This window comes from Mus caroli, unplaced genomic scaffold (assembly GCF_978045245.1).
Source record: "Mus caroli unplaced genomic scaffold, Mus_caroli_1 scaffold_14, whole genome shotgun sequence".
Classification (NCBI taxonomy): Eukaryota; Metazoa; Chordata; class Mammalia; order Rodentia; family Muridae; genus Mus; species Mus caroli.
In genome coordinates, this window is record NW_028227269.1 from 38,700,025 (window position 1) to 38,722,448 (window position 22,424).

Sequence of the window (22,424 nt, forward strand, 5' to 3'; positions counted from 1 at the left end):
TGAAAAAACTTTTCTGTTCTATGTTCAATAGTTAGGTCTTAATGCAAATGTAGTAAGAGGTGATATTAAAACTAAATATGTTGGAATGCAGGTATAGGTCAGTGGCAGAGTGCACTGTAAGCAGTGTGGATATAAAAGCAAAGGAGAAAGGAAAGAGTGAAAGAAAAGGCACCAACTTGAAGATTAAGTATGCTCATAGAGCTAAAATGGTAGTTTTAGTCCTATAATTTTTAATTATTCTATCTTAGAGATAATATATACATATATATTCTATATATCTTTTTCACCTTCCTAGATATAATGGAAGAAATACTATTAAAAAAAGCTACATCATTCAACAGAAAAAGATGTCGTTTCTTATATAAATGTATTTAGCAGCCTTCAAGTTTTGGATTAAAGGCACAAAGCCAGGATGCAGTGTAGTGGACCAACCCCAGAGGTCCTATCATAGGCACAGGGAGGCCTCTTCTTAGAACATTTTGGAATGTTTAAATTCTTAATAAATAATGGGGAGAGGACCCTGACTAGTTTCCTATATTAAACTCCATGGAAGACTAGCATACATAAAACTTGAGTAGGTATAATTCATAAATGGAAAGTGGTCGTTAAATGTTTGGAAAACTAAATAGAATATTTACCTCCTGAACAGCCATAAAGTTAGAATAAATTCTGGAGCAAAGCTACATAACTTATATTTGTAAATTGTTCACTCATGAAATTCTGTATATGTAAAAAAAATAATTCCTTCTTGTCTTCTATGGAATCAGGGTACTGTCCCTATAAGCATAAATAACATATTAATTTAATGTTGGTTCTGGCTAATTCACTTACACAATGAATAAAAAGTAAATTTCTATAAAAACATCTTAAGAGCAAGACAGCACAGAACCGACTTTCTTTGTGGTCTACTATCTAAGGGGTTTACTTCATCTCTAGCTCATCTAGGTTCTCAGAAAACGTGAGCGTCGCTGGGCACAGATGCATATGTCTTTAATCCCAGCACTTAGGACACGTAGGAAGTACTTGATATCATTCTGGTCTATGTTGTGAGTTCCAGGCCAGCTAGAGCTACATAGAGAAACTGTGTCCCCAAAACAAAGAAAGAAAGAAACCACAAGGTAAGCTTGCATGTCTATTGTATGCTGACTTTTGAGTACTGAGAGGAAAATAGGTCTGGATATTAGCTCAGAGACGAGAGTGCCTAACTAGTATGCAAAGACATTGAGTTTGGAAAAGCAAAATTCAACAAAGCAAACAGAAAATGAGACTGCGCCCTCTTTAAGGGAACAATGATAATTGCTGGTACAAAAAAAATAGCTCACGAACCTGGTAGTTATGAACATAATCTAATCTGTTCTGTCAATAACAAACATTTCACAAGAGAAATAATAGCAATAGGAAGGCCACAGTATCCAATTCCTTACACTGTAGGGATCATCAAAAAGAAGGGTGCTATCCCTTTATGCTGTAGAGTTATCTTACAATTTGCTGACACTCAGAATTAAAGAACTCAGAGTTAGGAGTTCAGTAGCCGGTCACATGACCATTGGTGATGTCCTGTCTGGTGCTAAGCTTCCTGCAAGAATCACTAATGAGCATGTCCCATCATCACTGTGGCTATGTTTTCTAACAGTGGCTTTGTGTCAACTCAGTCTACTTGGCCTCCTCTTTACAGAGGTCTGGAACGCTAGCTACTGGCCTATAGCCAGTTTCTTGATATCAAATCTCAACTTGTATTCTTTTTCTAGTAACTGGATCCTTCATCTATTGACCTGATCTATAGAACTTAATTGACTTGATACTTCACCCAGAATCCATGGTCCCCTAAATCTGCTTCTCTAAAGCCTATAACTCGATTCCTGTCCCTAAAGCCCTATTTACCTGCTGATATACTCTTGCTACCAACAAAGACCCCTCGTCCCTCTGCAACTTTTCCTTATGGAAGCCTGGTCCTTCCCAGTCTGCATCATTCAATTTCAGCTGGAATCCAGTTAGGTGAATTTGCATAAGTTCTCAGTAGCTTATCACCCTGATATCTGATCAAAGTCTCCATCCTTCCACCAGCCCTGACATGAACCTGATCACCCTGGTCAGCTTTACCAAAGAATTTCCCTTTACTTTTGCTGCATTCTCTCAGAAACATCTACCTCCCAACCTTGAACACCCTCAATCTTCTGGGCTATAAATCACCATTTCCCCTTGTATCTGGACCTGAGCACAGCTCTATACAGAGAACTGTCCTATTACAGCAGGCAAGCCTTCCTGAATGTGTAGTTGATGATTCATTCATATCCATGATGGGCTCTGCCTAAATCTCATTAGAAGTGATCTAATGATCAATTTATGTTGTCTTGGGAGTGAGGGACTCAGAAGTCAACTCTTGGCAGTGGTTCTCAGCTAATTTTCTAACCTGACACAACTGATTAATGAATGTCAAATGTGGAATTTATTCTTGAGGAAACACTCTGATGTGTGCTTTTTGCAGAACCCAGGAAATTTAAACTCAATGACTTTTTAAAAAAGTGATCTATGTAAGATTTACGTGAAAGAACCCTGACACACAAGCTTGTGTCCTCATTTACAACCAGGAAACCTTGACCAGGGGTACAAATGGCTATGAAATCAGTCAGAAGCAGGAATGGGATCAAGACTCCCAGCCCTTGTCTTCACTAATTCCTATTTTCTATGGATTTTTCTATTGCTGCTGGAAAAATAACTCAGTGAGTGTCCCAGTCAGTTATTAGCAAGACTTCCTCTCATCAATGGCTTCAGACTTGAAAAGCTTTCAAGAGCCATTCATAAATTGGTCTGTGAGGAATTCCAAGGAGCTCCAGGCTCTCACCTTCCTTTCGTTCTCATTCTCTTTCTTCTTTGAGGAAATTAGTTACATGCGATTAGAAAAGATAGCCGATTGATGCTGCAGCCCAACAGCAGCTCCTGCTATTAATTGCTTTCTAATGGTAATTACGATCAGATATTTTCTTTTCTAATTGGCTATTACTGGTGAAGAGCAGTCTGTTATACAACAGAAGACTGTGCTAAATAAACGACCACAATTATAATTCTGAGGTCCTTAGTAGGGGGAAAAATCAAGTATCTCCATGTATCCAGATAAAAGCATTAATTAGAGGTGAGATGGGAAAGGCCATCTTTTCATTAAGAATTAAGAAAGCATTAGAGAAAGCCAGCCATGAAATAGGAATTTCCTTCCTTATACAAATAAAGTCATTTACAAAGTTCAGTAAGTTCCTACGTCAGTACACATCATAGCTTTAAATGTATCCACATTTTTCAAGAGCAACAAGGAAACAGAAAGGACCATTTGCTCTGCTGAGACAGGGATGCTGAGCAGAACACCGAGACTCCATGGACAAAGTCAAAGAGTTCTCTTTATTTTTTTGTCCATACAGAAGGAAGCCTAGTAGGTGGTCCTCAATCACTACTCAAACAAGCCCAAATGCCATCACAACATGATACTGTCTCTGAGACTTAGTGCAAAAGGAATATGTGGCAGTCCCTAGATTTATGGGCTTTTCTAATATCAGGGAGGGACCTGTCCTTGCAGAGCTTTGCTGAACTCCCTTGTTTTCTTTTAGTTTGGAGCTGGCTGTGTAAGTGACAGAGTGCTTGCCTAGCATGCAGGATGCTCTGGGTTCAGTTATCAGCAATACAAAACAAACAGACTGGTACCTCCCAGGGCTGGGGAGGCAGAGTGTCCAAATTCCAGGCTGGCAAGCCTACACACTGAGTTCCATAGTGAACTCCGTCTCGAAACAAAAACACCTAATTAATAAGTAACGGTATAGTCCAAGTTCTGAAGTAGCAGTAGAGTGAGACCAGATAAGAGGTCCTCTGATCTCAGTGTCTACAGAAATAAAACAAGGAGAGCAAACTTTGCAAGCAAAAGCTTTTATAGAGGTAAAGGGGGAGAGAGTAAGGGATGTGGGTCTTTTCCTGCTGTTTCTGGAGTGACCCAGTTCTAGTCATTTTCTACCAGTCAAGAGGATAGTATTCTCAAAGAAATCTTGTCCTTTGTTTTAAGACACCCCTCCTTTCCCCTCCCATCCCCCTGCCCCCCCCTCCAAAATACAGCTCAATGGCTCCTTTGACTTTGGGGTCTGCACCTGGTGGGCTTTTTGTCTACCATAAGAACAGAACAGGATGGGACCTTTTTGTCGTACAGGGTCTGAATTATAAATGTGACACCCTATTCCTCTCCTGACCCTACTTCACTTGTAATAATGGCAAGGAAGTCCCTTGATTGGCTCAAAGTCACACAGTTTTTTTTTGTTTGTTTGTTTTTTGTTTTTTGCTTTTTTAACAATCCAGATTGTTCAATTCCAAGGCTCATGCCCACTATGCCTCTTCAGATAGCACCTCCTAGCCTGTATTTGTTTTTGCAAGGGACTCAGAGGGCTTACACACACACCACTTCATTAAGTGCTCAACAATACTAGAGGCACCATTGTTTTTCTGATGAAATTCGGGCTCAAAGAGGTTAAAAAGTTTTTCTTAAGTTTATTCTGTTACAAAGTAGAATATTCATCATTGAATCCAGTCTTGACTATTATTCCATACATTTCCTTCCATATGTTTATTATTTAAGATATGCTAAATATGGAGAAAGCCTAACTATGTGACAAATGCTATTAAAGTATTCTAGTACTTGACCATGCTGAGTCCTACACTAAAGAAAGAAAAGATTAAGTCCTGTTTAGCTTCAAAAACCATTTTTTTTGGGTTCCTAATAGCTCAAGGTAGTATCTAACCTCAGCTGGACACTTTGCAAACAAATAGCACTAGTCACACAATGATGGGATCAGGTGTAAAGAAAAGCCAAAGGTGGATCAATGAGATTATTATTATTTCTGAAAAAATGCTACCCTGCTTACATTTGAGTGAAGGAGAGTAGAACTTACTTGCTTCAGTAAGAGGTGACGAGCCGTTCAGGTCCTGTGAGTTACCTGCCAATTCTGTAGATGTATTGATTAGATAAACAATAGCAGTATCAGCTAGTTTTATGTCAACTTGATACAAGCTAGAGACACTTGGGAAAAGGGAACCTCAACTGAAAAATGCCTCCATAAAATAAATCTGTAGTGCATGTCCTTACTCAGTGATTGATGCAAGAGGGCCCAGCCCTTTGTGGTGGTCTTGGGTAGCATAAGAAAACAAGCTGAGCAAGCTGCAAAGGGCAAGACAGTCAGCTGCACTCCTCCATGGCCTCTGCATCAGTTCTTGCCTCCACGTTCTTGCCTTGACTTCCCTGGATGACAGACTACAAGGTGAAGTAAACCTTTTCCTCCCCAAATTGACTTTGGTCATGGTGCTTACTCTCCCAGCAGTGGAAATGCTCTGACAACATTGAACCCTAATTCTGGGCCGACATTAGCCAGGAATAGGTAGTTAAAGCCTGCATGTATCCAGCTGTTGCAGATGACTGTTAGTGTCCACTGTCTAGTTCTATGCACCCTGATCTGCATTTAGAGGCATGGTTTCCATTATGTGACTCCGACAGACATTTTTTTTTTTTTCAGTTTTCTAGATGGAACCTGAGTGTGTGTTGGAAAGGACATTACTGTTTTATATGAATGCAGAACTCTGTTAACAGGAAGAGAGTTGCATACAAATTCACGATGATCCTGTGAAGTGTCCACCAAATAGGAACTTGTCCTGGAGGTAGGGAAAACAACCAGACCATGACAACAGTCGCCATTTCCTGAAGACCAGGCTCCTATATGTGTCATTCCACGGGGTCATGTCTGCATTGCAGCAGGACCGTTATATTGCCATTGCTTCAGAAGGAGACTCCCAGCTTTGTTGGTTTGAACCTGGTAAGTAACCAGAATTCCATCCTCAGTTGGCCTGACCTCAATCTTTTCACTGTCCTACACTACCCTGCTATAGCAACATTCACTTTAGAACATATTAGAATTTAAGAGAGTTGACTTCAGACTTCATCTAATAGAATTCAGTTACCATGTCAAACTATTACACTTGTGCACTGGGTAAAAGCCCTCTTTCAGGTACCGTGTGACCTTGCGCGCACCACTTTTTGTATCATTTTCCTCACTTATAAATAAAAAGGATTAAATGAGACAAATACTGTAAGTGGTTTGAAACAGAAAGTGCAGGATAGAGTTAGCACTTCACAAATGTTAGCCATCATTACCACTTCCATTATTATAATAGCCCTTTTTATAATGGTTCCTCTAGGAAGTCACTTGTTGGGTTTCATGTACTATAGAAAAATTAAAAAAGATGCTCCGAGAAGGTCCTGGTACCAAGCAAGATATATAACAACCGTGTTTCCCGTGATATCCTCAGGCCTCTACCTCTCATGGCCATCCCAGCAGAGAGGAGAGTCCTGGAGGATGTGTGGTGTGGGTATCTGAGTGCAAAGGGACAGAGCTGTGTAGGGTGGAAACAGTATAGAAGGTATGTAAAGGGCTTTCAGGGCACACAAGTTACAATGTGAGCATAGAGCTCTGACAGATACTGTGACAGCCCCCACATTCCAGGAGGGTATTGCAGGCATCAGCAGTTATGGGAGCATTCCTAAGCTTCCCCAGGGTCTCACCACAATTTATCGCCTCTTACCTACACCCAGAATCAGAGGCCAGGCAGCTTTATTGTTCAGTGAGGCGTATCTTCATCATGAGAACAACCGATATTATTTAAGATCTAGCTTTATAGAATAAATATATACTGATCTTTTATAGACATGTAACTCAATGAAATAATCAGGAATTTTGCAAGGCTGGTGTTTGTGTATATTTTTACTAATGTGCAGCATACCGCTCTGTTACATAGCTATTCACGGCCAGAATTAAAACTGAAATACAGCTTTTCTCAAATAGAGTCTAGTCCCCTTTCCATAGCCATGCCAAATATGAGAGACCAGAAACCAGCCTGTAGGAAACTGGCAACCAGTCACACAGATGATGGAAGGCAGAGCCCAAGGATCGTGCGGCAGGTCTGAAAACTTAATCCTTATCTAAATAATATTAGGAGATCACTTTTAAAAAGGGCAGAAAAACAACATAAAAGGCAAACACCATGATTAGCTCTGACAAAATGCCTTCTGATGATACTTGCATTTCTAGTTGGTATGCATACCTTTCACAAACAAATCATTTCCTCATTTTTTTTTTAAAAATTCTATTTCAATTCTTCTGCTTAAAGTGTCAGCCATGCTAAATAAACACTTTGAGTAAGCTTCAAAAATATTCTCAGCATTCAAACTGTTACTCCTTATTGCGTGGAGCTCTGACAGTTGATGGATATAAAGTAAATAAGGCTTGGCTTTAGTAAGTGCAGATGCTAACATGTAACTAGAGTGTGACAAGAGATGCAGATAATGAAGATATGAACACGGAAGAGGGATAAAAAAAGATGAGACTGAAAAGCAGAATAAATATTACCTAAAGAAGTTGGACCTACTTAGGCATGTAGCCCAGTTGTAGTGAAGATTCCCAGTGCAGACCCCCAAATAGATTTGTTTTCAAAAGATTAAAAGGGGGTAAAGTTAAGTGTCAGGGAGGTCAAAAGAAGGTTTTCCGACTGGGAAGGCTAGAATACTGTTTAGCTCAAGCATTTATTATATATTAACCCTGTGCCAGGATCAGGCAGACAAAACAAGTCCAACAAGGTCTTGGTTTTCTTTTTGGAGCACAGACTAGGAGGTGAGATAGGTGATGAGGCGTGCTGCACAGGGTTGGAGACAGAATGAGAGTAGTGTACAGAGGGGAACAGAGGGCAGATTCCATTGCTTTGGAACAGAGGAAGACTTGGTAACTGATCAAATTCAGGGCCTGTGGGCAAGAAGGGACTCAATGATGCTCCCTAGGTTTCTAGCATTTATCGGAATAGGGAATACAAGAGCAAGGAGTTTTCACTTGCTACTCTCCACAACTCCTTCCACAAACCTAACAATGAAATTAATAAGGTCTCTGCAGGACAAGCACCCAAAGTTCAAACACCACCATCGTGATCTCCTATGTATTCATTTGGAGAAGACAACCAAGTTGACCGCCAGAGAGTCTTACAATATAGGCAAACATTATCATCAGAAATCACCCTAGTCACAAAATCCTCATGTAAGTGTCAATCATTGAACTACAGATTCATTTCTTATTAAAACCTAAATGAGAATAAATAGCAACATATAGTGGTCTGGTGTGTGTGTATGTGTGTGTTGCACACTTGCATACCTGAATGGGAAGGCCAGAGGTGGGCATCTGTTTTTTCCCTCTTTCATGCTCCATCCTATTCGCCTCAGACTGTCACTGAACCTGAAGCTCACTGCTTCTGCCATAGAGGCTGAGTAAAGAGCAGCTGGGATCCTTCTGTTCCCAGCTCACAAAGCTAGGGTTTCAGGCACAAGGGGCCAGGCTTGGCTTTTATGTGGGTACTGGGGATTTGAACCCAGGCACTGAAGTTTGCATAGCAAGTGCTTTTCGTCACTAAGCCATCTACCCAAACCCTATTTTGTGTTAGGAAACAATATGAAAAACTAGTTTCTGTCCAACTGAACAGCCAGCAGGGCTAAGTCTTGGCCTGACCATGTCATTTAATTTCCTCTCCACAGGAGATCATCCACAGCTCAGTCCCAGGCCCTTCTCATAACACCCAAGGGTTCTTGTGTACTGGAGAACATGCAAGGAAGATAGGGGCACACTTGGTGTCATCTCTTTCTTCATCTATACTGCCAACAAAATAGACTTTTTGATTTTTCTCAAAAGATAATTTTGCGGTGAACCAACCAGTATAGGGACTTGGGGAGGAACGGACTAAAGACACCCCAGGAAGCACAGAGGTCTCAGCGAGGGAGCTGTATATGCCTGCACTCCACCTAGTGACTCCTTGTAGCAGAGATTTTATAGAACTGCTAGGATTTCTGTTAAATGGCTCCTCAGGCCCTTTTGTCTCAGGATATTAAACACACAGATTGACATTTTAATTAGAATTGGAGGAAACCTCTGAAAAGCAGCAGTTTTCCAGAAATTAAAGAGGTGTGTGATTTTACAGAGAAAGACATCCTGGATAACTTAAGTGCCTGCCTAAGAAGAAATATACTCCTAATGCAATTATTCCCACCTATACTATGTGTCCCATTTTGCAGGATTTGAAAAGAATTCTGACAAAGTCATAGAGTGATCCATTATTAAAGGAGAATTTTAGTGACATAAGAATCAATCATGAAGCTCCCCCCAGTCACTGGTCTAAATCAATGATAATACTGGGCAGTTCTGAAATAAGGAGAGGGTTTGTTTTTGTGACAACCACTGAAAATTCACTGCTGCTCAATGGTTTTGTGGAAGATAATTTGAAGTCTAAAATTAAGTTTTCATTAGTCACCCAATTCAGGCTTACCATATTTCAACACTGGTCCTGGATTAATAATTTCCTCGTACTTTTTGAAAATATTAAGTGGGTAAAGGATACTTGGTTATTATTGGGAAATATTCATGAGTACTTTTAACAGGGAAAACTGGCATCCATGGAAAACTCACACAAACTTAATACTCTACTGGGCAAACATCTATCTATCCATCTATATTATGTATATAATATATAACAAATATATTATACATATACATAAATCCACTCTCTGTAATGCTATTGAAACTCAGAGCTACTTTATACATTTATTAACAGGGGACTGGCTAGAGTATGGAATATCTTTTCTATGGAACATGAGTGTATTCACTAAGAAATGTAACAAAAAATTGATAACAATTCCCTTTGATAAACAATAGGAAGAAGAAAGCTGTAGATCTTTGAGTTTACTAGAATTATCCCTTTTATTTTAAAATGAGGTATACAATGCATATTATAAAGGACTATGTTATAAAATATGCATCACTTTTGTCTTTATAAGTGGAACTGTGTAGTGGATGTTACTATTATTATTATTTTTTTAAATCTAAAGACCTCTGAATGACCTCTGAATGAAGTGCTTGAAATATTTGTAATGAATTCTAAGTGTAAGGTAATTAATTATGCTTTAGAGGTATTTTCAAGTTTCAAATAAATTAACCCGTGAGAAAAAGTTATCAGTGAGGAAAAGAAGCCGGGCAGTGACTAGGATTAAAGGCAAATGCTAGGATTAAAGGCGTGTGCCTAGGCAAATGCTAGGATTAAAGGCGTGTGCCTTTAATCCTAGCATTTGGGAGGCAGAGGCAAGCGGATTTTTGAGTTCGAGGCCAGCCTGGTTTACAGAGTGAGTTTCAGGACAGCCAGAGCTACACAGAGAAACTCTGTCTCGAAAAACCAAAACCAACCAACTAAACAAAACAAAAAACAAAACACAAAAACAAAAACCATAAACAACATCCTCCCCCCACCCCCGCCGCCAAATTATCAAAGCTTCCAACTTTATATCTTAAAATGTGGAATTTTGGTGACCTGGAAAAACATAAGTACGGGATATATGGCAAACCCATTGATAGGTTGCTTAGATGATAGGAATCTCACTCATGGGAAGTGGGAAGAAAAGAAAGAAATTGCACTTTTATTTCCCTGCTACTGAGATAAAAAGCTGTGAAGGTTAAATGGAAAAAACATCAACAAGGACTGAGAACCCAAATTAACCCCCAAATTAACACTTAAACAAAATGGGTGGGGAGTGGAGCTCGACCAAAAGAAAAGGTAGTCTATGAAAGTTTGACTTTTGGTCTCTACAGTGGAACTGAAGAAAGCAGCAAAGTCAGGTTGATACAAAGTAGCTGTGATGAATTTTAAAACCCTATTTTAAATATTCTGTGAGGGCTGGAGTGAATTTAATTCTCTTTTCTCTTTCTCTTAGAATGTAACATCTCCCAGGCTACAGGGCCAAATGATACCTGAGACACACACATGCTTTCCTTTTGAAGAGGACTACAACCTGCAACCGGCAAATAAGTATTGGAGAGCCGTGACGTGACTAGTCTCCAACTTAGAAACCGATCCCAAACTACGTAAAACACCTTCCCAGAGCCAAATTCAGCAAACCGAGGAGAGTGAGGGCTACAAGTCAGGAAATAGCGGCTAATCACAGCTTTACAGTCACACATGTGCAACCCAGACCTGACCCACACCCACTTGGCGGCAAGTGCAAAGCACAGAATTCCAAACCGGAAGACAGCAAAGGAGCTTTCTCAGAGGCCGGGAAGGCAGCTCTTCACATTTTCTGCTCCCACCCAAAACAGCCTCAGCCTGGCAACCTCCGTCTGCCCAACCCCATCTCTGGGTCCCGCCCGCGGCTTTTTGCCTGGCACCAAGGTGGTCTCCCAGCTGACCAGCTTCAAAGGTCTGAGCGGCTGCCAGCTGCACCCCGGGCACAGAAGGAAGACAGATCACCCGCGCCTAAGGGACAGCACACTCACCTTCATGATCCGTGTGTCCGATTCCGCCGCGGGCCCCGCGGACCCCAGCCTCCCGGGGGTCCACAGGAAGCCCCTGGACCTCACTAGCAGCCATTACCTGGCACAGTAGAAAGGGGCGGGCCGTAGGCGGGACGGAGCGGTGATACACCAATAAAAACGCGCCTGGGGTCGCAGCCGCCCCACTGAGGGAGTTCCTACACGCCTATGCTGTGCCGTCACATTTTGGACCAATCGAATGTGGCGAGCCTAACTAGGTGTTCCGCCCCTAACCGCTGTAGTCCCGCCCCCTTCCGGAGCCGGGAGCGTAAGAACTACAACTTCCAGCATGCCGCGAGGCAGTGGGGAGTCAGCGCTGGATGGGCGCTGACGGGCGGGGGTGCGCCCGCGAGTGCCCCGGCGTGTTCGCTTAGTTCAGTGAATCAGAACAATGACTGCGCCGCCGGGTCCCCGGGAGCGCATCGCAGGGCTGTGAGCAGCCGCGGCCGGCAGAGCGGCGGGCGGCTCCGCCTCGGCGGTGTAGTGTCAGTGCCCGCTCCAGAGCCTCGGGAGCAGACCCTGCCCAGCGCCGCAGCCCGCGCGATCCGCTGTGCTCTAGCGACGCAGCTGCTCTTCGGGAGCGGTGCATTGTTGTGAGCCACTGGAGGGGCGCGGGTATTGCACAGCCCGGAGCCCCTCAACGCCCTTCATAGCCATGTGGATACCTACGGAGCACGAGAAATACGGTGTGGGTGAGTGCTCGCGGGCGAACTTTTACCACGCTCTGGTCCTTGCCCCCACGCAGCTCGCTCCGCTCCAGGCTGCAAATGCCAGGTCTTGGCATTGCACAGCGGGTCCCGGGCTTGGCCGCACCGGCCTCTGGCTGAGGGGCTCGCACTGGGGGGCTCGCTCCTCACCGCGCACTCGGCGCTTCTCGAACCCGATCCCAGAACGTCCGGACAGCCGCTCCGGGCTCTGCTGGCTGGCGGAGTTCGGAGCGGCCGCGGGGCGTGTTGCGTGTCAAGTTGGAAGGGGAAGCCAACAGGGTTTCTCTCCCTTTCTACCCCTGCTGGCCCACAGCGGCAGAGAGCTGGCAGTGGGCTGCTAAGATTTCCCGGGGTGAAGAGGGAGACCGGGGACCGGCTGCTAGAATACTCCCAAACAGTAGGGAGGCGCGAAGTCCCTGCGGCTGGGGTCTGCATTCCCAGAGTGCGTAGTGTAGCCCCTGTGACAGACGGAGTCGGGACATAGCCTCCTTCCTCCCTCGCCTCCCGGGTGTTTGGGGTGTGTGTTGCGAGCAGGGGGGTTTGTAAATTTCAACATCTGTGCTGCTGCGCTCTTTGGTCCTTGGAGGGGAACCGAGATTTTGGCAGGGTTTTTACTTCTGGCCACCTTCTCTACCAGGGAACGAGCGCAGTGGGGGTCATAGAGGCCGGGTGGAAAGTGACGAGGGAGAGGAGGGTCAGAAAGCCTGGCTCTTAGAGGCTGGCAGGCAGCTTTAGGAGAGGACTACCCTGGCACTGATTTGAGAGAAAAAGGAATAGGATAGCATTCACTGTTCTGTGCAAAGGTGAACAACAAAGACCATTAATGTTGACTGATGAATACAGGAGGCTCCCTTCCCTTCCCTCCTCCCTTGTCGGTAGGATTACAGTTCCCGTTTTTGTTGTTTGATTTCAGCTGGGTCCCCCCCCTCCCCCTTTGACAGTCACTCCTTTTAGGGTTGAGACTATTAAGAAGCCAGGCTCACTGACAAGCCCGAATTGGCCAAATGCAATTATAACCTCCCAGAAGGTCTAACAGAAAGAAAGCATTATAGATTTTACTGACAATCTTCATTTCCTAAAATTCCCCGTTCTGCCGATTGGCGTTCTTGTTTTTATTGTGGACGGACCTAGTAATTTATATGATACAGAGACGTATTTATGCTCTGACTTCATTCTCCTGTAATTTAAAAAAAAATTTGTAAAACCTTTCAGGGGAACCCTAATCACAGCAGATTTTACCTCCCCTACTTTGCCTAGGGATCGGACTTTATCTACTGAAGGGACTCTCCGATTCAACAGAGTCATGTTTTCCATGAGCTTCCTTTCTGGGCTGTGACTGGTTAGCAAGACAATAGTTTGTTGTGTGCCCACCTTTGCGAAAGGTTTCCAGCTTCTAAGTCTAACGTGAGCTCTTGCCAAGGGGCTCTCCCAGAGTGGTGTAGATAGAGGTTGTTTTCCTCTCTGTTCCCTCTTCTTTTTTTTTTGGGGGGGGGGGGCGGGAATCAGATAACCCTTGCCAAGGGAAAAGGCATTTCCTTGTCTGAGGGCTGAGGAACCAGAGGGCACCAGTCTTGACACCTGGTGCAGGAATCTCAGATCCACCCCGGCGACGCTGTCCGCCTTAGAGTCCATCCCAGTGGTTGTTTTCTTGCAAGTGTTAAATGATACAGATTATGGATGACATTTATTTTTCTAGATTTCCTTCCGTGCCAGGTCACAGCTGGGTGCTGATATCGATTAGTTTTTCTCTTGCCTTTCTTTACAAGCTGTGGGCAGAGGCTTAAAAACCACTCTGGGATTTCCTGGAATGGCAACCGGATATGATCAGTCAAGTGTTTTGAGCTTGCTGCGGACACCAAGGCTTGGGATGCTGAGCCGGGTAGGGAGGTGAGAGGGTGTGCCTGTTTGGGAAAGGGAGGTGGGACATGAGAGGTGAGAGCACAAAGTGAGCTTCTGCCCCCCCCCCCCAAATTGTTGCTGAGGTTCTCATTTCTGCAGCATCACATACTCAAGAATGTTAATCATTGTTTATTACTAAGTTTTGAGCATTTGGCTTGCGGAATGCTTGGTTGTTTTTGAGAACCCATCTGTTAGGCGGGTGTGTGATGAAAATTTTGCTAGGATACTTACGCGTGGACTTTCATTTCTCACCATGGTGAGCAGTATTCGGAGCTGCTTAGATTGCAAAGTCTTTAAAAAAAATTTCAGATCTGAGTTATGGTTTTCTATTATTACAGAGAATATATGTTATGCTTGGCTCATAGCAGGTATAGAAGTCAATTTCCTTGTTCTTTGCAAAAAAATATGTAACTTACAGTACACAAAGTTTCAGTATATAGTGTGTATTTTTGTAATGATGCCTCTTAAGTATGGCCTTTCATACAAATAGATGTATAACTTATGATTATATATAAAGTTATATAGTGGATAAAATTACTAAAATTTTATTCTTGTAAATTTTGTACTTGAAAGATAGATATATCAGTATATGTTCAAGTCTGGTACATAGGAATTCTTTTTAATGATGAATTGATGAGTGAGCATAAACAATCTACACTTTGTCTCTGATTTTCAGGAAGTACACTAGTAAAGCTTTAGTGCTGAGGGATAAGGAACCTTTCCTTTAAATATATATATATATATATATATATATATTTGTAGCTGAACTTGGTGGCATAGACTTGCTTATAACCTCAGCTACTTAGGAGACTCAGGAAACAAAGGTACAAGTTTAAGCCTTGCTTGGGCTACAGTATCAACTATAGGCTAGTGTGAAAAAGTCAGCAAGACCAGTATAAATACATACCTACGTGCATGCATACATACATAAATGGAAATAAACTTAGTGGCTAAGAGGCCATAGACTCAATACCCAGGATTGCCCAGGGGAGGGGGAAAGGTCAAGGATGAGGCTATGGTTCAGTGGTCCAGCATAAGAGCTAGGGTATGATGATAGGCACATTTGTCTTAGGTAAAACAAATGAGCTCCTGCTCTCATCTACACACTGCTGTCCACTGTGTTACTGGAAGGAAGTAATCTAACCCTCTGAGCCCTGATCTCTGGGGTAAGTGCTACCCAGCGTCTTTACCAGTACTAATTCTGGAGAGTTCTTGCAACCAAATGTGTCCTTTGTTACAAAACTTCATCAAGAGGTATCAAGTGCTTTTGAGCATCAAGAGGTGGATGCTTTTGTTATGACGCATCCCACATGGTTTTAAAGTAAAACCAGAAGTTAGCAAATGCTCTGTGGAAGGCTGCCAGAATCCAGGTGTTTCTGCTCTTTCTCAGTCTGATTCTGTTTCTCTGGGATGAGCTCCATGCGCAGGGACTCCCACTTATTAATTGATCACCCACTTATTAATGCCCTTCAGACCTCTCTGTGCCTTTTGCATAGCCTCCTCTGCTTTTGTGCTTCATACAGTGGTAGGCATTAGTAAGAAAGAAAGTTAAAGCCACTATGTGTGCTTTTGTCTTCACCGTGTATGCACAGCAACCTCAGGAGAGGCAGTAGAGCTGCAGAGCCTCAGGCTCTTCCTTCTTAAGCTAGGTAGATGTTTTATCTGTGTGAGCCTGGTTAAGCTTGGCCAGAGAATATGGGCTACAAAACAAAACATCACAAAAGACAACAAAAGAAAGGAAGAAAGAAAGAAAGGAAGAAAGAAAGAAAGAAAGAAAGAGGAAAAGGAAATAAAAGCTCCAGAGAGCCTTACAAAAATACAAAACCCCATGCGAGCTACTCTGAAGGTCATGAATATCATTTTAAAAATAAAATATTGCCATCCTGATGTTACTGATCCTTCCACATATTCTTTCCTGTGTCTCTCTGGAAGTGCTTCTAGAACACATTGGAATAGGAATCAATTCTTGTTGAAGTGTCTTCAAATTCGAAGTGGCACCTTCTCTTTCTTGTTTAGGATCTTTAGCCCCCTTCCCTTTGGAGGGGCTCTTTGATGGGCTTGTGTGGGAGAGTTAGGAAGGTATCTGCCTGTCCTCTTGGCTTTTGTCAGTTTCCTTGCTGTTTCTTAAAATGTTTCCTGTTTTGTGCTACTGTGTTGTCGATAGACAGTACCCAGAACTAAATAGCTTGGGATTGTTGGTAAGGCTTTGAGCCTGGTGCAGACTCTATACTGCAGGTGGGAAGAAAAGAGTAATTAGGAGGGCTGTGCCAGTGACAGAGCTGCTGCTGTTCTTGATCCAGCCTCCTGAGGCAACAGCCAATAAAAAATAGTTTTTTTTTTCCTTTTGGTCATTGTCCTATGTGATGATTCTTTCATAAGGTCCCCATGGTAACAGAGATGCTACCCATTTCTTCTAGTCCAGATTCCCTTAAGAAGCTGTTATAGTAGCACCTTAAGGATTACAAAATTTCAAGAAACTCAGACTTTTCCTGTTTCCAGCTGTATTCATTACTGTAACACTTTTGAGGATTGTCTTTGGTAGTCTGTGTCTAAGTTTTTCCCATGCTGACTTGATGCTGTGAGCACATGCATCAGAAAGATATCTAAGGCCAAAAAAAAAGTTAATTTAATAGCTTACAAATACAACATTTCATATTTCATAAAAATGTGAAATTAGTTTATGTGAGCCTGCTCTTTGAAACAGAGCAATAATGTACACGTAAGAGATGAGGAAACAGTAGCATTTATCCCAGCTTAGATGCTTTTAACCTTGCACTATCATCCTAAGAGAAATAATAAGTTTCCTGCTCTAGTGTATATTAAGCACCCTCTAGAACCACTTCACACACATAAGGGAAACCACATTTGCCTGTATTGCACGTTAGCTACTCTTTTTCATTAAAGCTCATTACTAAATCAACTCAGTGACTTATTAATGGCTCCCAACCCATATTTTGGAAAATACTACCGAAATGCCACATATAAGAGACAGACTGCATTAGAACTCAGACTTTGTTAGGTTTCTGTCAAGTTCTTAACATGGTGTTGGCATGGAGTTTCTCTCTCTCTCTCTCTCTCTCTCTCTCTCTTTCTGTCTCTCCCTTTTCCTTCCTTCCTTCCTTCCTTCCTTCCTTCCTTCCTTCCTTCCTTCCTTCCTCCCTTCCTTCCTTCCTTCCTTTTGTGTGTGTGTGTGCGCGCATGTATGTGTTTGCATGTGTGTGGGTACACTTAATATGCTCAAATGGAATCCTAAGATTGATGTCAGGATTATTCCCTTCTCCTGCCACCAATTCCTCTCAAGTCCTCCTAACCAACTCCTCTTGAATTAATGCCCTGTTCCTCGTGTTTGTGTGTGTGTGTGTGTGTGTAACTGGCTGAGCCCAATTAGTGTTGCTTTTACTTGTGTAACCCCTTAGGATTGGGGATTCATCCCTAAAACAAACAAACAAATAAACAAACAAACAAAAACAAACACTTTTACAACTGGTTCTTATTCTCTCAGTAGGCATTGGTTGCCGTAGCTCTCCATCTGCAGCTGTGATCTTGTGAAATTTCCCCCATACACTGGCATGTGGACTGGTAAGCTGTGTAGACCTTGTGCAGGCAGCTGTATTGTTAAGAACTCAGGGAGTATCTCATGAGAGTCCAGAAGACATTGTCATATGGCAGTTTCCCAATCCTCTGGCTCCTCCAAGCCTTTTGATTCTTTTCCTTGATAGTCATTAAGCTTTAGGTATAGGGATTGTGTTATAGATATTTCACTTGAGACTGAAGAGCCCACAGCCACTCTCTGCGTTTGGACCAGTCCTAAATCTCTGGTGGGATGTGAGAGCGTGCTTAACCTTGGATATAAGGATGCATGTTTATAATGCAGGTGGGAACTCTATTGCTTTAGTAATGTGGTGGTGCTCGATTTTCCTATACGGCCTAAGATCTCTCTAGCCACAGGTTTATAGTAATCAGTCTGAGTTCCTTCCACTTGACCAGCATTAGGTCCAATTAGATAACTCCTGGTTGCTCTGGAGATACAGATGCTGCCATGGCACCACTGAGGATGTCTTTGCAGTACTGTCCTTGTGGTTCCCAGGCTTAACAGCTTTCTTTGCAGCTTGCCTAGCACCTTCTAACACCATGAGAACTGGCTTTCAGGGAGGAGGCTTCTAGGTTAGACTACCTTGATTTCTTCCCACCCCACACCCCCAGCCCTGTGAATGAAGTATGTGGTGTCTTTAGCAATAGGCTCTTGCTTTCACGCCGTGGTAGGCAGCCAAGGTCCATGACGATAGCCTGTTTTATTTTGAGGGTCCTTTGTGTGCCTTTCTGCAGGCTATCTCAATGAGATCATTGTGGGACTCTTCATATCATTCCTTTGCCTTTGTTCTCCACTCCCTGCATAGAGACACTACTGAGGTAGACTGCAGGTGAGAGGTGTGCTGTCGAGTTTGTCAAGTTGGCACAAACTAGAGTCCCCTGGGAATAGGTCACCTCAGTTGAGCAAAAGCCTCTTTCTATTCCATGGATCTATGAGCACCTATGTGGAACGTTTGCTTTCTGCATTGCTAATGGCTGCAGCAGGTCCAGCCCACTGTGAGCACTCCATCCCCAGGCAGGTGGGCAGCATTGTGTAAGGAAAGGAGCTGAGCAAAATCAGAGCATGCCAGTAAGCATCTACTTCAGTTCCTCTCACCAGGTTTCTGCTTCAGTCCCTGCCCCGACTTCCCTCAATGATGGACTGCAGTATGGAAGTATGAGCCAAATAAACTCTTACTCTTTCCAATTTGCTTTGGGTGATGCTGTTTAACCCAGCAAAGGAAAACTAATTAGGACAGTAGGATAAGTCATCTCTTATACTATTTCTTTAATGCTCTTGATCAATTTTTTTAGAGCAGCCAGTGATCCTATAAGAGACACTTAACTTTCTTGAAAAACTAAACTAGTTGAGTTTACTTATTTGTGTATTATAAAAGGAATAAAGAACTCTAGTTTCCCAAGCTTATTTCCATTTGAATAATTTAACTTTACTTATGGAACAACTGTTGTGCTCCTGGGAATTGACGAGATGTGTGGTGAGATGTGGACACCCACTAACGAAATGAAAATCACTAAAAAGTGTTAATATATTTTGAAAATTTAGTTGTGGTAAATCTCTTAGGCTGTACCCTGCTGATTGTAGTTTGTCAGTATTATTTTGTAACCTTATATGTACTTATGTATAATATGTGTCTTAGTTACTTTTCTATTGCTGTGATAAAAACACTATGACCAAAGGAACTTCTAAAAAAGAGTGTCTAATTGACTTATCGTCTCAGAGGTTTAGAGTCTATGATGGTAGAGTAAAGAAAGGCACGGCAGCAGAAACAACTGGGTGCTCACTTCTTGGTCATAAGTAGGAGGCAGAGAGTAAGGGAATAACATGGGCTTTTGAAACCTCAAAGCTAGGCACCATTGAGGCACTTCCTTCAATAAGGGCACACCTGCTAGTCCTTACCAAGCAGTTTCACCAGCTGGCGACTGAGCCTATGGAGGCCATTCTCTTTCAAAGCACTGTATCATATAAAAATAATATTTAGGGAGCATTTGCTGTATGCCCAGGACAGTTCTAAGAGCTTGTCTTGTATTGCTATTTAGTTTTCATGACATTGCATGAAGGAAGCTTGAGTCGCCATTCATATTTAACAGAAAACTGAATGATGGAAGGGTTAAGTGAATTGTCAGACGTCACACAGAAAGGATTAGAAGAAGGCTTCCTTAAATAAATCTCTTAGGTGTTATGATGAATTATCTATGGTGGTAGTTGCTAAGAGGACTTCTGGTATTCCCACTCCCCAAAGTTTAAAAGGGGGGGGGGGACAAGAAGCCAGAAACCAGGTAGATGCAAAACATTTTATATACAGCATTGTCCTTAAACATATTACCTTTGAGACAACATAAATGACCGTAGAATAGTTGAGTCAGTTTGGGCTATGAGAATGTACAATGGGATATTTTTTTAAAATATATTTTAAAAGTAGATATTCAAGATATTAACTTATGAGTTAGAGAAAGCAGAGAGTAGAGTTGAAACTATATGAGATGTATAAAGAAGATGCAGTCACTGTACAAACAAGACTCAGTGTTAAACATTGGTAAATTCTCATTCCTTTTTCAATATTAAATATGAATATATATATGAGTGTACATATGCATATATATATACATATACATACATACATATTGCTTATGAAGAGTGGCATACATATAACTAAGTAGTTACCACATAACTGGTGAGTACCTGGACCAATTAGCAGCTTTCAGCTTGGGAAGGTGTGGATGGGGCCATGTGGTAGCACCATTCTGTAAGCCCGGGACATGCGTTCAGGAGGCTGAGGAAGATGATCAAAAGGTTGAGACCAGGGACTCATACGAAACAAAACCAATTAGATCAAGACAGCAGTTGACCAGCCAACGAACAAAAATGTGGATGGGACTGAGAGGTAGTAAGGAAGAAAAGCAGCAGGGCTTCATAACTGAACGTTAGGCACTGGAGAAAAGCTTGAGATGTTGTCCTAAGGAGCTATGGGAAGTATAGCAAAAAGACCACAGTCAGGAAAGTTTAACAATAGAAATTTATTTCCCATTGTGCTGGAGACTGGAAGTCTCCAAGACTTCAAGATGCTAGCTAACTTGTTTTTTTTTTTTTTTTTGCTTGCAAGTAGTCACTTGTGCTGTGTCCTCATAGCATTGACCCAAGCAAGGTTTCTCCTTTTTTTTTTTTTTTTTTTTTTTTTTTAAATAAGTTAACCAATGAAACTGTGAAGGGTCAACCCAATGGCAAATTATCATTCAAAGGCTTCATCTTCAAATACCATGGCTTTCAGGATTAGCATCTCTGTATGTTGACTTGAGGATTGCAAGCATACAGCGCACATCAGATGTCTTGGTTTCTGCTTAGGTACCCTGATGAAGAAGTGTCTCCTGTTCAGTAAATGAGACTTTTTTTGTGTAGGCAAAGCAAGCTTATAGTGTCTCTAGAAGGGGTTTTGTTTGGCCACATTGAGTTTGAGATACCTGTAAAGCACCCCACCCCCTCCCCCACCCCCTTCCCCACCCCTCCCCCTCCCCCCCCATCTTCTGGCCACACTGGGCAACAGATAAACACATGGAACACAGACAGACAGACAGACATGCAAGCAAAAATAAAGAAAAATCATTTTAAAAATATGTAAAATTTGCATTTGCAACCCATACCAGGGTAAAACTAGGAGAAAACCAGGGAAGAAAAGCAGGCAGTGGTGCTGTGTTCTGCTTTTTCTCTTGCTAAGCAGGGTGCTTTCAAAGACTCTGTGACTGGAAGCTTTACAGGGCTTCTCACACACCAGCTTTGAGCTCGAGCAGACATATTCAACAGGGAGGGTATTCCTCTCTGTTTGAGGCATCCATGGTAATTCTCTTTCTACTCCAATTTTTAATTTCTGAGATATGACCCCTTCCAGAAAGAACTGGGATGGGAAAGTGGGTGGGAGGGAGAGGAAAGCAATCTGAAGGGGATGGACGCTACTTTGTCGTTGAGACGTGAACTGTGGTCTTCATGAGAAAAGTGATTGATTATAAGGGTGGCCTTAAAATGCTACAGTAACCAAGCTTATGCCCCTTTTTTGGGTGCCTGTTGGTGACAGAGAAAGAAGCAGTGGGGTAGGAGATGATCTGCCCCCAAACAGAGGCCCTGCAGTGGGGTAGGAGATGACCTGCCCCAAACAGAGGCATGGCAGCATGATGACCAGTAAGTGGGAGCGATGGATTGGAGCTCTTGCACATCAGCCAGCCTTTGAACAGACACCTGAAAACTGGATGCACCAGGCTTTTATTTTTAGCACCATCCTTAGTTAGGGCTTAGGATGAGGTTTAAGGCTCAGGTTACCTTGGCTGGTGATCATATTTGCATCCTTTAGCTTGAAGAAGGAAAACCACTAAATCTGAAAACAGGAATCTGATGCAAAGGGATGAATGATAACATGGCAAGGAAAAAGGGAGAACAGGACATTTACACGGGGCTTTTGACGACAACCAATGCATGTGTATTTGTTCCTTAGGGACATTCCAGTCTCCTGTGACTATGCAGAGAGAAAAGGTATCAGGGAGGGCCCTTAACAAGAACCTCCTCGGGATATTTGAACCCTTACCTTTGTGACCTCGGCAGTCATATTTCTCTAACTGGCCAACATTTTTGTAAATCAAGCAGCTAATTGTTCATTTTTTATCTGATTATCGATTGGACATTGCCCTAAAAATATCTTCCAGAAATCTGGCAGAGATGTAGTGATTTGGTTCCATGTTTTTATTTATTTCGAATGAAAGAATTCTACTTGTCATTGGCAACAACAACAACAAAAAAGAAAAAGCAGACAGGTTTGGGCGCATGGACAGGCATGTATGG

At 42.5% G+C, this 22,424-nt stretch overlaps 2 protein-coding genes across 9 annotated transcripts in view; one reads left to right on the forward strand and one right to left on the reverse strand.

The window, feature by feature from the left end:
• Window positions 1-11,482, reverse strand: part of Znf277 (zinc finger protein 277) — a 122,970-nt gene extending 111,488 nt beyond the window's left edge. The window contains exon 1 of one of the 2 annotated variants that reach the window (XM_021179196.2): window positions 11,370-11,482. In XM_021179196.2, the coding sequence (XP_021034855.1) occupies window positions 11,370-11,463 (94 nt within the window). In that variant the 5' untranslated portion in view covers window positions 11,464-11,482. The remainder of the gene's footprint in view (window positions 1-11,369) is intronic. The other variant, XM_029484540.2, reaches the window with a different exon arrangement.
• A 251-nt stretch (window positions 11,483-11,733) lies between these two features.
• Window positions 11,734-22,424, forward strand: part of Dock4 (dedicator of cytokinesis 4) — a 408,217-nt gene continuing 397,526 nt past the window's right edge. For all 7 annotated transcript variants that reach the window (XM_029484743.1, XM_029484744.2, XM_029484748.1 and 4 more), the window contains exon 1: window positions 11,734-12,097. In XM_029484743.1, the coding sequence (XP_029340603.1) occupies window positions 12,061-12,097 (37 nt within the window). In that variant the 5' untranslated portion in view covers window positions 11,734-12,060. The remainder of the gene's footprint in view (window positions 12,098-22,424) is intronic.